Genomic DNA, 14562 nt, shown 5'->3' on the forward strand with positions numbered 1-14562 from the left:
CAAGTGTCGATTGAACGGATTACATTCCATCGTACTTCATTCGGATAACGATTGGGGGATTGTGTATCTTTTGAACTTATGCGACTGAACTCAGAATGAAACTCTAAGCTGCCTACGCACTTAGTGAAGAGGATCAAGTCATACCGTAGTTCAGAATGGGTGATTTTCTTTTCTTTTTTCTTTTTCTTTTTCTTTTTATTTTTATGTCCTAACTTTTGCCTAGGCCACCTCTTTCGAGGTTATCAACCTAGCGGATTTCTTTTTTTTTTTTGCAACATCGTGGGACCGTACATAGTTTAGACTCATGCAGGCCAGGAGTGTAGGAACATGCAGTTTAGGCTCGTGCGTCAAGGAGCGTTCGAATATGCAGTTTAGGCTCATACGTCAAGGAGCATTGCAACTTCAAGGATAATACTTCTTCAAAAACTTTCCATTGATAGGGCAGATTCTCATGCCATCTACATCAACCAGCTTGTAAGCCCCATTTGAATAAGCTTTTTACACGACGTATGACTCATTCCATTTTGAAGTGAACTTCCCTACATGTTTATGAGAAGTAATAATGGGTCTTCTTATGGCAAGGACTTGATCTCCTACTTGAAAAGATCTTGGGCGAACTTTTTTTATTGAAGGCACGAGACAATCGAGCTTGATAACATCCAAAACTCTGTTGAGCTTCGAACCTTTTCTCATCAAAATCCTCCAACTCTACTAATCGAAATCAAGCATTTTCTTCATCAGTGATGCCTTCTTGAATAGCTAATCGTAGTGAAAGTATTTGACGCTCGAGTGGCAAGACGACTTCAATTCCATAAACAAGTGCATAAGGGGTCACTTATGTTGGCATGTGGTGAGTTGTCCTATATGCCCACAGAGCTTCCTCCATACGGTCATGCCAATCCCGTTTGGATTTGTAGATGGCTTTCTTTAACAAATTGCATTGAGTCTTGTTGAATGCCTCCATAAGGTCATGCCAATCCCGTTTGGATTTGTAGATGACTTTCTTTAACAAATTGCATTGAGTCTTGATGAATGCCTCGGCTAGACCATTGGCGGCGACATTATACATAGAAGAGTTATGTTTCTTGAAGCCAAAGAGTTCACAAATCTTGTTCATCAACCTATTGTCGAACGGCTTGCCATTATCCGTTATTATGTAACAAGGAATGCCAAAACGATAGATAATGTTTACTCGGATGAAACTTGCAACATTTTCCTTCTTTACTTCCTTAAGAGCAACAACTTCAGCCCATTTTGAGAAGTAGTCAGTTGCAGCCAAGATGTATAGGTGCCCACCAAAGGACTTTGAAAGTCCAACAACATCCAATCCCCAAGCGATGCAATAGTCGGGTGCAACACTTCAGGAGGTTGATGAATAAAATTTGCTTGACAAGCCTTGCATCTTTGAGCGTAGTCCAAGCAATCTTTTACAATTATTGGCCAATAACATCCCATCCTTTTTTATATGGAAGTGAAGCTTTGGTCCAGACTGGTGTGACCCACATACCCCAGAATGTGCCTCTTGCAAAGCTTGGAGTGTTTCTTCTTCCCCTGAGCATCACAAGAGTACTCCCTCGAATGACCTTCAGTATAGGGTATCTTTGTAGTAAAGGAAGCGAGGTGCACGATGAAGGATTTCAGTCCTTCTCCTCGAATTTTCTGGAACTATATCATCTCATAAGCAGTCGATAATGGGTTGTCACCATTGTTATTTCTCAACTTCAGAAACAACGACAAGATGCTTGAGTTTATTTTCTTCACCTTCAGCCTCATTTGGCTGCGATACTACCCATTTTTGGCAAACAGTAACTTGTGCTTGATCAGACAGTGTTCACGATGAAGCTAGGGCAGCTAAAGCATCAACCTTCTTATTTTCTTTCTTTGGCACATGCTTAATAGTCACATCACCGAGCCACCATATTATTTTTTTAGCGTAATTATGATATGGGTGTAGTTCAGGCTTCTTGACCTCGTAACTATCTTAAAGCTGATTGCCACTAACTGGGAGTCACCAAAGACTTGCAATTGCAATCGCTTCATATCAACGGTCATTTCAAGCCCATGTATTAATGCTTGATACTCAACAACATTGTTGGAACAAAGTTGTGTCAAGGTAAAGGAGTAGGGCAAGACTTCACCTTGGGAAGTGACAAATACTACACTAGCACCAGCTCATCCACGATGCACAACACCATTAAAGTACATCTTCAATGGAGGTTGAACTTTAATGACCATTGCGTCCTCATCAGGTAGTTCGTCAGTTAGCTCCCAGTCATCAGGTATCAGATAATCTGCTAAAAAGTATGCCAATACTTGTCCTTTTACAGCCTTTTGAGGGATGCACAAAATCTCGAATTGTTGAAATTGGAGGTACCATCTCGCTAGTCGATCACTAAGAATAGGTTTTGACATCACGAACTTGATGGGATTTGCTTTAGAAACAAGATGGACAATATGAGCTTGAAAGTAGTGCTTCAATTTTTGAATTGAGAAGACTAGCGCCAAACACAACTTTTCAATGGGCAAATAATTCAGCTCGTGTGGTGTCATCATCCTGCTCAAGTAGTAAAGAGAGTTTTCTTTCCCCTCACTATTTTCTTGGGCCAACAATGCTCCAACAGACCTTTCTTGTGCCACAATGTATAGTATCAATGGCTTTCTAGGTATTTGAGATGCTAAAACTGGAGGTTTCATTAAGTAACTTTTAATACTTTCAAAGGCATTGCTACAAGCTTGGTCCCACTTGAAAGGAACGCCTTTCTTCATGAGGCGACTAAATGGTTGGCACCTCCCAGCTAGGTTCGAGATGAATCTTCTAAGGTATTCTAGCTTTCCTTGCAGACTTTTCAATTCACGAATATCTCGAGGCTCATGCATTTTCAAAATTGCATCTACTTTGTCTTGATCAATTTCAATTCCTCGATGTTGAACAATGAAACCAAGGAACTTTCCGGAAGTAACTCCAAAGGTGCATTTAAATGGATTCATCCTAAGTTGGTACCTCCGAAGCAACTCAAACACCATACTCAAGTCTTTCAAGTGGTCGCCCTTCTCTCTTGATTTTACCACCTAGTCGTCAACATAGCATTCGACACTCTTGTGGAGAAGATCATCAAAAATATTCTGCATAGCCCTTTGGTAAGTAGCACCAGCGTTCTTCAAGCTAAAAGGCATTACCTTGTAACAATAAATACCCCTACGGGTGCGGAATGTAGTAAACTCTTCATCTTTTGGTGCCATGTGAATTTGGTTATAGCCTGATGAACCATCCATAAATGACATTGCCTCGTACACAGTAGTGGCATCGATCATCAACTCTAGAATAGGAAGTGGGAACTCATCTTTCGGGCACGCATTATTGAGATCCCTGAAGTCAACGCATAATCAAATCTGGCCATTTTTCTTCCTTACATGGACAATGCTTGAAACCCATGTTAGGTATTTAACTTCACGAATAAACCCAGCTTCAATGAGTTTGTTAACTTCAGTTTCAATCAAGGGAACCAAGTCCGGCCTAAACAAGGCGAGCACCATTCTTGAAAGCAAGGTGATGGACTGCTACTTTTGGGTCCAAGCCAGGCATCTCTTTGTAGCTCCAAGCAAAGACATCCCTGTACTCACTGAGTAACTCAATATAAGTGTTTTCTTCATCAACTTCTAATAAAGCACTTAGGTAGGTGGGTCTTGGTTCCTCATTGGATGCAAGGTTAACTTCTTTTAAGGCATCAACTGTAGTCTTCACTCCTTCTTCAAGTTTAGGTGGAGCGTCTTCCGCATTTTCATCTTCTTGAGAGTCCCTATCGTTGAAGGATATGTGATAACATAGTGAAACATCGTCCAATTTCTCGTAATCCTCCATTAGAGATAAAACACCATGCTCGCTTTGTGCTGTAACATGATACGAAGAACCCACACTTTCTTCATCTTCATCACGTTTTTTAGTGTAGACCACAGTGTATGGTTCACCTTCAGTACTTTGTCACACGAAACCATGACTTTTGTTTGTCGCTTCATTCGAGAAGGAACCAAACTTTGGAAATATTTAGAGAACTTCTGAAATTTGGGCGAAATGGGTGTTCTTGTATTTTGATAATTTCTATGGAACTTATTCCCCTTCTTTAATGGACCCAATCTCTCAAATAAGGAAGTTCTCACAGTTGATTTTCCAAGTCGATCAAAGATAGAAGGCCTGTTAGAAGCGGCATATTCGTCTTCTACAGTAATATAATTGGTACTCGCCCTTTTTATTGAGATGCGCACTGGTGACGATTGCTTGTATCCCAAACCTTCATGTGGTTGCCTCGTTGCATCTTCTGATAGGAGTTTCTCTAGCTTTGACGGCTCATTGGGATTGTATCCGGCTTTTGCAAATAGCTTGTATGAGTTAGGGTCAAAACCTTCATATGTTCGCTTTATAGGGGGTGCCATATTCTACAAATGATTTTGGACTACAAACCCTGCAATCTGCTTCGAGGACAACTTTACTGCCTCAATTCGTTTTACTGGAAGAGTTAACTTTTTTAGCGTGTTAATTTGGAGCTTAGATGATTTGCCCTCGTCTTTCTTCCTTTTAGGGACATATTAGAGCACGTGACTTACTTTCTTTCCATAAGACGCAATATCCCCTCTATGAGATTTATTCACGTTGGCGTGTACTCCTCAGTAACAGCTTTGGCTTTATCAATAGTCACCTCAGCTCTTTTAGTTATGGGCTCGTCATTTTTGCTTTTCATACCATCATCAACTTTTAGCCCCTTCATAATGCAGTTCTTCAAGTAGAACTTTGCATCGACGAAGTGTGACTCTGCCTCGGTGAATGGCTCATCATTAGCAACTATCTTCTTCTCGACTTCACCCTCGTAGTATTTTAAATATTGATGGTAGGTAGATGAAACTACTTTATTCTTATGTATCCAAGGCCTTCCAAGTAAGACATTGTATGAAGTCTTCGCATCGATCACATGCATCCATGCACTTGATTGCATATCTTCAATAGTGATTCCCAGCTTGATCGCGCCTATGGCTCTTTGCCCCCCTTGGTTGAATCCTTGGATCATCACACGACTTTCTGAGAGTTCGTTCATGGGAATACCAAGTTCCTTCACAGTGCTAATTAGCAAAATGTTCACTGAGGATCCTCCATCAACCAAAATTTGATTTATCCTTTCATCATGTATATAGCCAACCAGGTACAATGGGAGGTTATGAGGAGTGTCACCTAGTAGAAGAACATCATTTGTGAACGTGACTTTTTCCTCACAAGCATTAACTTCTTGAGGAGTGGACTCGATAAACTTTTCCGAAGATGGTGCCAACGGTAGGTCATCACTCTTTTCTTTCCCTTCATTAGTATGGCAACAAGAGGCATCAATACCCCCATGGGAAATCTTTATGCGGAACCAACTTGGTAAAAACTTCTCCAAGGTCACTGGATGTCGTGGCTTTTGAGGGTTGTGCACCTTCACTTTTGCTTTCTTTACATGCTTAACTAGATTCTATCTCCTAGGTCTTTTCACCATTATTTTCCTTGTTGGTTGTTCCATTAATCCTTTTCGTGGGCTCCTTTTGTGCCGCCTACGATGAGTCACTAACGTCCAACCTTCATCATCCTCAGGTTGACCATCTTCAACTATGTTATTCTCCAGTAACTCTTCATCTTTACTTTCTTTAAAACTATATAATTCGTCTGAACTGAATGAGCCAAATATGATAAAGACTTGGTTTGCGCTTGCTTTCTCATCTTCAAGCATGATCTTCTTTTCGCTAGTCAAGTCCATAACTTTGTCCTTGAAGACAAAGCACTTCTTCAAAGGGTGGCACACAAGTCGATGGTATTTGCAGTAATTCGGGTCATTTGTTTTCCCAGCTTTATTTGGTCGCTTCATCTCCGGAAGCTCAATGAGATTTAACTCGAGGGGTTCTTCAAAATAGCTGGCACATCACAATCTAGAAATGGGTACTCTTTCTCTTGCATTTATTTTAGAGTCAACTTTCCACTTGGCTTATTTTGAAACGAAGTGGATTTCATACTCTGCTTCTTGCTCACCTTCGTTGTGAACTTCACGGGTGATGTGTTGACATTCATTGCTTTTTTATTTTCAGATCTTGGTACAAACTTGCTCCATTTCCTAACGTCTTGCTTGTCGTTCCCTTTTTGAGGCTTATAGATACGCAACCTTTCATTTCCAGCAGAGGCCATGCTCAACTCCGTGTCATGGGCACAAGTTGCGAGTTCTTCAAATGTGTCAGGCTTGATACCTTGTAAGATGTAGCGTAGTCCCCAATGCATGCCTTGGATGCACATCTCTATTCCTGAAGCTTAACTAAGCCTCTCTTTGCAGTTGAGGCTTGCATTCCTCCAACGATTGATAAAGTCGATAATTGGTTCGCTCTTTCGTTTACGAGTATTTGTGAGTTCTATCATACTCACAATATGTCTCGTGCTATAAAAGTGATTAAGCAACTCTTGTTCTAGTTGATCCCAGCTATCAATATATCCAGTCTCGAGGTCTGTGTACCAGTCAAAAACATTTCCCTTTAGCGAGCGTACAAACTGCTTGATGAGGTAATCTCCATAGTTCCTAGCATTATTACACGTCTCACCGAAGTGTGCCACATATTGCTTTGGATTACCTTTTCCATCAAACTGTTGAAACTTTAGAGGTTGATAACCAACAGGTATCTTCAACATATCGACCCTTGTAGTGTATGGTTTTGCATATGTAACAGAGGACTTGGAAGCAACTTCATACTTATTCTTAATGGTTCCTTCAATGAACTCTTTCAGTTGATCGATTGGAATCATCCCTTCAGAAGAGACATGGATAACCTTAGCGGATGCTACTTGTCTTTGGGGAGAATCACTCTCTAGAACTTCCGAGAGCTTGCCAGGTGTCTGGGTAGATTATTTTTCCATCAAGATTCCCACCCTATCTGTTAGATTGTCGATTCTAGCATCTTGATTTTGCATGCACTTGGTCAAGCCAGTGATTGCTTCCGTCAAGTTTGTCAATTGCTCCTTCACAGATGAAGCGTTTGTCACCATGGCTTGCATGATTGTCATGGACGATGAAGAGTAGCATGGATTTTCAAACAGATTTATCCTTGATTGGCTCACTCTATGTGGTGTAAGTGGGGAGGATCCATCACTTGAAGAATCATCATCTTCCTTCATAGTAGAGTGTTTGGATCCGAAAAGGTCAAGCAAAGCAAGAGTTTTCTTGATCTTTTTAGCAACATCGCTTCCTCCTTCAGGTGCGTTTGTGGAAGATCTTGCTCCTTTTGAGGATGAAGATCCGAAAATAGGGGTTGATGTGGACGGCACTTGAGGTGCATGTTGTCCTAACGATCTTGCTTTGCTCCTCGTAACTGGTCCAAAGCTTCCAAAGGTCACATCGATGATGTTTTCCACATTGGCATAGAACCTGGAATTAGCAGCCTTGGTGGAATTTGAATTGGAGTTGATTTTCTTTGAAGCCATTTCAATGTTTTTGAACTTTGGTGATTGAAAAGTTGAGATGAGAGGTAAAGATTGTCCCACCGGGCGTGCCAGAATTTGTAGACAATAAATTTGTCAAGAAAATAATCGAGACCAAAAAATATCGCAACAATCGTAGTATTTTATTTCAAATATTTGAGCGTTAAAATCTCTATGAATCCTCTGATTCTTCTTTCCAATAGTAAATAAATTCAAGGGCCTTTGAGCTTGATCTTGAATATGTAGTTGTTGCCATGAACGATGATCTTGTTCTTGAGCTTGAGCTTGACCTTGATTTGTTCTTCAGACTTAATTATTTAATTCATATATATTAGACTTATATAATTAATCCAATTATATTAGCCCAATAAATTTATTTGAACTAATATATCTTGAATTTAAAATATAGTCCAAATTATTTTATGAATTTAATTCCAATAAAATTTATATGCTTACAGATATGTATTGTCCAATCACAAGCAAGCTTATCACAAGCTTGTGTGATAAGTTTGATGACTCACATAAGCCAATCAGAATCAAGAAAGAGAGTTCATATGTAGCTGGATTGTCCATCCTCTACCATTATAAATAGAGGGGTTACATAACTCTTTAAGGACATTTAGAATTGGAGAAGAGCATTACGCAATTGGTGAAAATATCCACAAACACAGAGATCAATCATCAAGTGCATAGTTCTTCAACAAATGAGTGATCAACAGAGTTCTTTCCGGAGATCAACCTGTAACAACAAAGTTCTGCTCAACATTCTTGGCGATTAAATACATCACAAGGAGGTCTGCATCGTCCTGCATTCGAGAAAGACGTTTCTCAAGCCCTCAAATCATAGAGAATTTTAGAGAGGGGAATCAAGGGATACATAGAATTGTACTCACAAATATTGATCAATAAATTCTAATTATTTTATATTATATTTGTTGCGGTTTATTTTTTGCACTACGACATTTGTTGCGAACAAATTTTGGCACGCCTAGTGGGACCAATTATGCCCTTTATATCTTCCTCTTGCAAGTTAAAACTTCAGATCTACTGTTGCGATGGCCTTTCGAAAGTGTCATGATGTTCCATGCAAAGATGCTACCATTGCTGTATCCATTGGGCTCAGTCATGTTGGCCCAATTACTCGAAGAAAATTCAAGGCTAGTGGCTTGGAGTGATCCGAATACTTTACCTCATTAGATATGGCAAAGAAGAGAAGAACGTGTGCAACCGCAACCTCTGGGGGAAACACCCCGTTCTTACTATTTGACGAACTTTCTCAAATAGCCTTTAACCTTGGTGGATTTGAGGATATGGTGGATTCTCCAGTTTCAATGAAAGTCAATGCCTTAATGACTGATGCAACTAATGTGGACGAAAGTTCGCTATGATGGAACAGACTATAGAAGTCTTGAAGAAATCTGTTGAAGACAAAGACCTTTAAATCGCTCAACTCATGAACCAATTAGAGGCCTATGAACCTGGAGAGTCGAGCCATGTTCCTCCTCGTTCACCTATCTTCACCTTGCAAAAATAGCTATCGAGGAGTCACTTACCAAATTCAACATTCAAAAATAAAAGCAATCTACTTCAGTTGCGATGTTATCTGTCCAACAATTGCAAGACATGATAACAAATATCATCAGAGCTCAATATGGTGGACCATCGCAAAGTTCGTTGTACTACTCTAAGCCTTATACAAAGCAAATTGATTGTCTAACTATTCCAACCAATTATCAACCACCAAAGCTGCATCAATTTGATGGCAAAGGAAACCCAAGGTATTGCCTAGTTAGTCGAGACTTGTAGCATTGCTGGAATGCATGGTGATCTTTTGGTAAAATAGTTTGTTCGTTGGCTGAAAGGAAAAGCATTTGACTGACATATTGACTTGGAGCTCGAGTCCATTGATAGTTGGGAGCAACTTGAGAAGTAATTCCTCAATAGCTTTTACAGTACCCAAAGAACTGTAAGTATGATAGAGTTGACAGGCACTAAGCATATGAAAGACGAGCCCGTGGTGGATTACATCAATCATTGGAGAGTATTAAGTTTGGACTGCAAGGATCGCCTTTCAAAAATATCTGCTGTAGAGATGTGCATTCAAGGAATACACTGGGGTTTTTTGTACATCCTACAAGGGATCAAACCACAAACTTTTGAAGAAATTGCAACAAGAGCGCACAACATGGAGTTACGCATCGCAAGTCATGGAAAGACATCTCCATTTGCTGATTAGAAGGAGTTCAAGAAAAATGTTGCATGAAAGAACCAAACTAAAGAATTAATGGTCGTGAAAACAACTTCTATGAAGGTCACGACTAAGCAAAAGGTGAAGGAGGATAAGACCCCAAGTCAATATCCCAAGGAGGAGAAACGTCGTCCAACCTTGAAGGAATTGGAGGGGAAGGTTTATCCGTTCCCAGATTCAGACGTACCCACGATCCTTGATGAATTGCTGACCAAGAAAGTCATCGATCTCCCTGAATCAAAAAGGCCCAAGGAAATTGGTAAAGTTGGCGATCCAAAATACTGCAAGTTTCATCGCGTCATTAGCCACCCTAAGAGAAATGCTTCGTCTTAAAGGGGAAAATCATGGCTCTTGTAAGTAAAGGAAAAATCATCATAGATATGGATGAAACAGCAGAGGCAAACTATGCAAGTGTAGCTCCCAAGGAAAAAAACGTTCAAGGTTGCAGAACATGTCTAGCAATGCCTTATTACAATTTGGAAGTTTCGAGCTTGTTGAAGTTGATCTTACAAGGAAAAATCTTGAAGGTTCACTCAAGCTAGACAGTCACTCCAAAGACAATGACATCGAGGGTTGGACTCTAGTCACACGCAAAAAGCAAAAATATCAGGCAGTTTTGAGGCTCCGAATTCCTAATTCAAGAGCGATGATGAGAAATGTGGATAAGCTACAACAACCAGGAATTATCAAATCTTCTATTGTCAAGGAGATTAATGGTGCCTTATCGCCGAAGTTCCAAAAGCCCATCACATTGCATGAATTCTTTCTTGGAAAATTCCTTCATGGAGGTCACTTGGTGCAACTCATGTTATTTCTTGTAATGATGAAACAAAAGAAAGTAACGATAGGCTTGCTCTAATGAAAACACAAGAATATCATGATAACAGAAAAGTTGTCACATGTTGTGCAACAATTTCCTTCACAAACGGTGACTTGCTGCTAGGGTCTAAGCCACATAACATACCTTTATTGGTTGTACGGGCCATTCGGGAACAACATCTAAATAGCATACTTATTGATGATAGTTCGGCTGTCAATATCATGCCGAAGATGGTGCTAAAAAAACTTGGGATCTCTATCGATGAGCTATCCAAAAGTAACATAACGGTCTAAGGTTTCAACCAAGGAGGACAACGAGCCATTGGTATGATCCGTGTAGGATTATCCACTGGTGAGATGAAGTCAAGCACGTTGATTCACATAATAGATGCTAAATCATCATACAACTTGCTGCTTGGACGTCCCTGGATTCATAAGAATAGAGTGGTATCATCTATTTTGCATCAATATCTGAAGTACAGAAGGTATGGAGAAATAGTCAAAATTGATACAAACATCAATCCCTTCACTGAGATGGAGTCATACTTTATAGATGCAAAATTCTACCTAAATTCTTATGAACCGAGTGCGCAGAAACCATCATCAATTGACAAAGCTGATATCAAATTAGAAGAAGAAAATTAGGCTCAATAGACTACCACCAAACTTCATAAGAAGGGAACGGAAAAAAGTATCCATTAAGCTATCATCATCTGAAGGTTACATACAAACAAACACAGATAAGGAGCATCTAGTTTTTACCTATGTTCCGCGTGAGCGTCGAAATAAAGGACAACCTCTATTAGAAGAATGTACTACAAAGACGAAAATGAGGCATATAGCGATACAAGATTTGAAGGATCATATGGCCGTCCTAGTTGCACAAATCCTACCCGTGACTTGTAAGCCTGCTAAAGGCAATATCCAAGCTGATAAAATAAAAGGGCACTTTGATCCTAAAGCCTTCATACTACTTGAAAAGTCTGGTTAAGACTTCTCCAATCCATCAAGACTAGGAGAACTCAAAGACGAAGTCACTGGTGAAAAGACACATGGGCTCAATGAGTCCCAAAGTAGTTGAGAAAGCAAGGGCACTACGTCACCACTCCAAAGTTTGGTAGAGGAGATAAAGGAAGTTAAGGGCAAGAAAATAAAACAACGGGCTTCAGTGTTTGATCACATTGGAGGCTCAACCCCTCAGGTCTTGGTGTTTGAAAGGCTAAGTCACACAGGGAACGTGTATCTTCCAAAAATTTAAAGGAAGTTTCCACTACCTCAAAGATCTCCGTCTTTTGTCGCCTAGGAAACACAAGGAAGTCACCATCTAGAAAGATATTGTCAAAACATAAGGATCAAGTTCGTGAGGAGAGGGATCATTTTGAAGTTGTTGCTGACAAAGAAATCTGTAGTGCTTTCCCTTCACGTATGAAGAGGAAGTCTATTTTGTCAATATTCGCATATGGTCCACTGAAGGTTCAAAGGAGAACCATTGATTATACTTGCCAGTCTCGTAAAGAAGCAAAGAAAGAGAAAGAAGCCATGCTGACCATCCAAGGAAGTCAAAGAGAAAAGTCAGACATTGTGGAAACATCCTATCACATAACTGTGGAAGATAGCCGATGCCTTGACGGTGATGATGAAGTACACGAGGCTTCCCCTCAACTAGAAGATGGCGGGCAATCAACTATGGATGAGCTTAAGGAACTCAATTTAGGCACTCCGGAAGATCTACGCCCCACCTTCATTAGTGCGCTTCTTATGCTTCAGGAGGAGGAATACTCCAAGTTATTGACCGAGTACAAAGATGTCTTCACTTAGCCGTATAAAGAAATGCCTAGCCTTAGTCCTAAGGTAGCCATTCATCATATAGGGATCAAAAGTGGAGCACGCCCCGTGAAGCAGTCACAACGCATGTTTTGACCCGCGCTAGTACCACAAATCGAAGTCGAAGTCAACAAGCTCATCGAGGCGGGATTTATTCGAGAGGTGAAGTACCCATCATAGATATCGAATATTGTACATGTCAAGAAGAAGAATTTTCAAATATATGTCTGTGTTAACTTTCGAGACCTAAACAAGACATGTCCGAAAGATGACTTTTAGATATCAATTAGTGAACTCATGGTTGATGCTACAACAGGGCATAAAGCTATGTCATTCATGGATGGATCCTCCAGATACAATCAAATTAGAATGTCTCTAAAAGATGAAGAGTTTAGTGCTTTCTGAACTCCAAAAAGGATATACTGCTACAAAGTGATGCCCTTCAGTCTAAAAAATGCTGGTGCCAACTACCAACGCGCAATGCAAAACATCTTTGATGACATGCTTCACAAGAGGGTTAAATGCTACGTCGATGACTTACTGGTGAAGACGAAGAGTAGGTGTTACCACCTTGAAGACCTTCGAATTGTTTTTGAAAGGTTATGAAAATTCGACCTGAAGATGAATCCACTTAAATGTGCATTTGGAGTTACCTCAGGAAAGTTTATTGGCTTCATTGTGCGTCATCATGGAATTAAATTTGATCTCGCAAAGATTGATGTCATTCTTAAAATGCCCGAGCCAAAAAACTTGACGGAGCTTCGAAGTAACCAAGGAAACTTAACATTCATCCGAAGGTTCATCTCTAATCTGTTAGGAAGGTGTCCACCCTTCAATCATCTACTGAGGAAGGATATCCCTTTTCATTAGGATCAGTCGTGTCAAAATGCTTTTGAAAGCATCAAAAGATACTTATTGAATCCACCTGTGTTAGGAACGCTAATGCTTGGGAAGCCATTGATATTCTACATCGCAAAACAGAAACGTTCACTTGGGGTACTATTTGCTCAAGAGAATGAGGAAGGAAAGGAAGGAACAAGACTTGTACTACCTCAGTCGAACTCTGATAGGAGCTGAGTTGAACTATACGCATATTGAGATGCTTAGCGTTACTTTATGCGATAAAGAAGCTAAGGCATTATTTTGAAGCATACACCATCAAACTCATCTCTCGAGCAGATCCCGTGAAATTCGTAATGACTCGACCTGTTCTTTTTGGACGCCTAGCAAGATGGTCTATATTGTTTAACCAATATAAGATCATATACACACCTCAAAAGGCTGTGAAAGGACAAACACTAGCCAATTTTCTAGCTGATCACCCTCTTCCGGTGGGATGGGATCTTTATGATGAGTTTCTAGATGGAGATGTTTTGTTCATTGAAGAATTAACACCATGAACAATGTTCTTTGATGGATCTGCACGTCGTAACGGTGCGGGGGCAGGTGTTGTGTTGATCTCTCTAGAAAGACAAGTCTTTCCATTCTCCTTTGTTTTAGGTGAAATATGCTCCAACAATGCCGCAGAGAACCAAGCTTTGATCGTCGGTTTCGAAATAACATTAGACATGAATATTCTATAGTTGGAGATCTATGACGACTCTAAGCTGATCATCAACCAACTTTTGGGGAGTTACAAGGTAAAGAAGGAAAATATCTTGTCATACCATCAATATGCTTTTGGTTTACTTGAAAGATTCGACCAAGTGTTCTTAAACTACATCCCAAGAGAAGAAAATCGCAAGGCTGATGCTTTGACTAACTTGGCCATGACGATGGCACTTGGAGAGAATGAGTCAACAAAGGTATATGTATGTCATCGATGGGTTATTCCTAGACTTATTGATCTTCAAATCAACGAAAGCCATCATACATTTGTTCGAGTGATTGAATAACAATATTGGAGGCAACCACTGATAGAGTACCTTGAACATGGAAAGTTACTCGAGGATCTGTGACAAAGAACATACATCAAATGAAGGGCACCACGATTCATCTTCTATAAGGGGACATTGTTTTGCTGCTCTTTTGAAAGACTATTCTTGGCGATGTCTTGACAAAGAAGAAGCCTGCCAAGCGATGGAAGAAACACATTCTGGCTCATGTGGAGCACACCAATCTGGTCCTAAGTTACATTTTCACATCAAGAGGATGGGCTACTACTGGACGACAATAGTGAAAGATTGCATGGAGC

The 14562-nt window shown here is 40.2% G+C and overlaps 2 protein-coding genes across 2 annotated transcripts; both read right to left on the bottom strand.

Moving 5' to 3' along the window:
- Positions 1 to 835: 835 nt before the first annotated feature.
- On the bottom strand, positions 836 to 2052 carry LOC138888203 (uncharacterized). The gene is made up of 2 exons (XM_070170023.1): positions 1970 to 2052; positions 836 to 1358 (listed from the first exon to the last, which is right to left on the bottom strand). The coding sequence occupies exons 1-2, from the start codon at positions 2050 to 2052 to the stop codon at positions 836 to 838; spliced, it is 606 nt and encodes a 201-aa protein (XP_070026124.1).
- A 2588-nt stretch (positions 2053 to 4640) lies between these two features.
- Positions 4641 to 6304, bottom strand: LOC138888204 (uncharacterized). The gene is made up of 3 exons (XM_070170024.1): positions 6031 to 6304; positions 5600 to 5920; positions 4641 to 5341 (listed from the first exon to the last, which is right to left on the bottom strand). The coding sequence occupies exons 1-3, from the start codon at positions 6302 to 6304 to the stop codon at positions 4641 to 4643; spliced, it is 1296 nt and encodes a 431-aa protein (XP_070026125.1).
- Between the last annotated feature and the right edge of the window lie 8258 nt (positions 6305 to 14562).

The sequence above is a fragment of the Nicotiana sylvestris genome, chromosome 3, assembly GCF_000393655.2.
Source record: "Nicotiana sylvestris chromosome 3, ASM39365v2, whole genome shotgun sequence".
NCBI classification, from domain to species: domain Eukaryota; kingdom Viridiplantae; phylum Streptophyta; class Magnoliopsida; order Solanales; family Solanaceae; genus Nicotiana; species Nicotiana sylvestris.

Coding starts and splice junctions, on each gene's coding strand:
- LOC138888203 (XM_070170023.1), bottom strand. CDS start 2,052: ATGACCGTTGATATGAAGCGATTGCAATTGCAAGTCTTTGGTGACTCC. Junction 1,359..1,969: donor AGCTTTAAGATAGTTACGAG/GTCAAGAAGCCT, acceptor AACCTCCTGAAG/TGTTGCACCCGACTATTGCA.
- LOC138888204 (XM_070170024.1), bottom strand. CDS start 6,304: ATGTGCATCCAAGGCATGCATTGGGGACTACGCTACATCTTACAAGGT. Junction 5,921..6,030: donor GAAGGTGAGCAAGAAGCAGA/GTATGAAATCCA, acceptor GCTATTTTGAAG/AACCCCTCGAGTTAAATCTC. Junction 5,342..5,599: donor TCAACCTGAGGATGATGAAG/GTTGGACGTTAG, acceptor ATACTAATGAAG/GGAAAGAAAAGAGTGATGAC.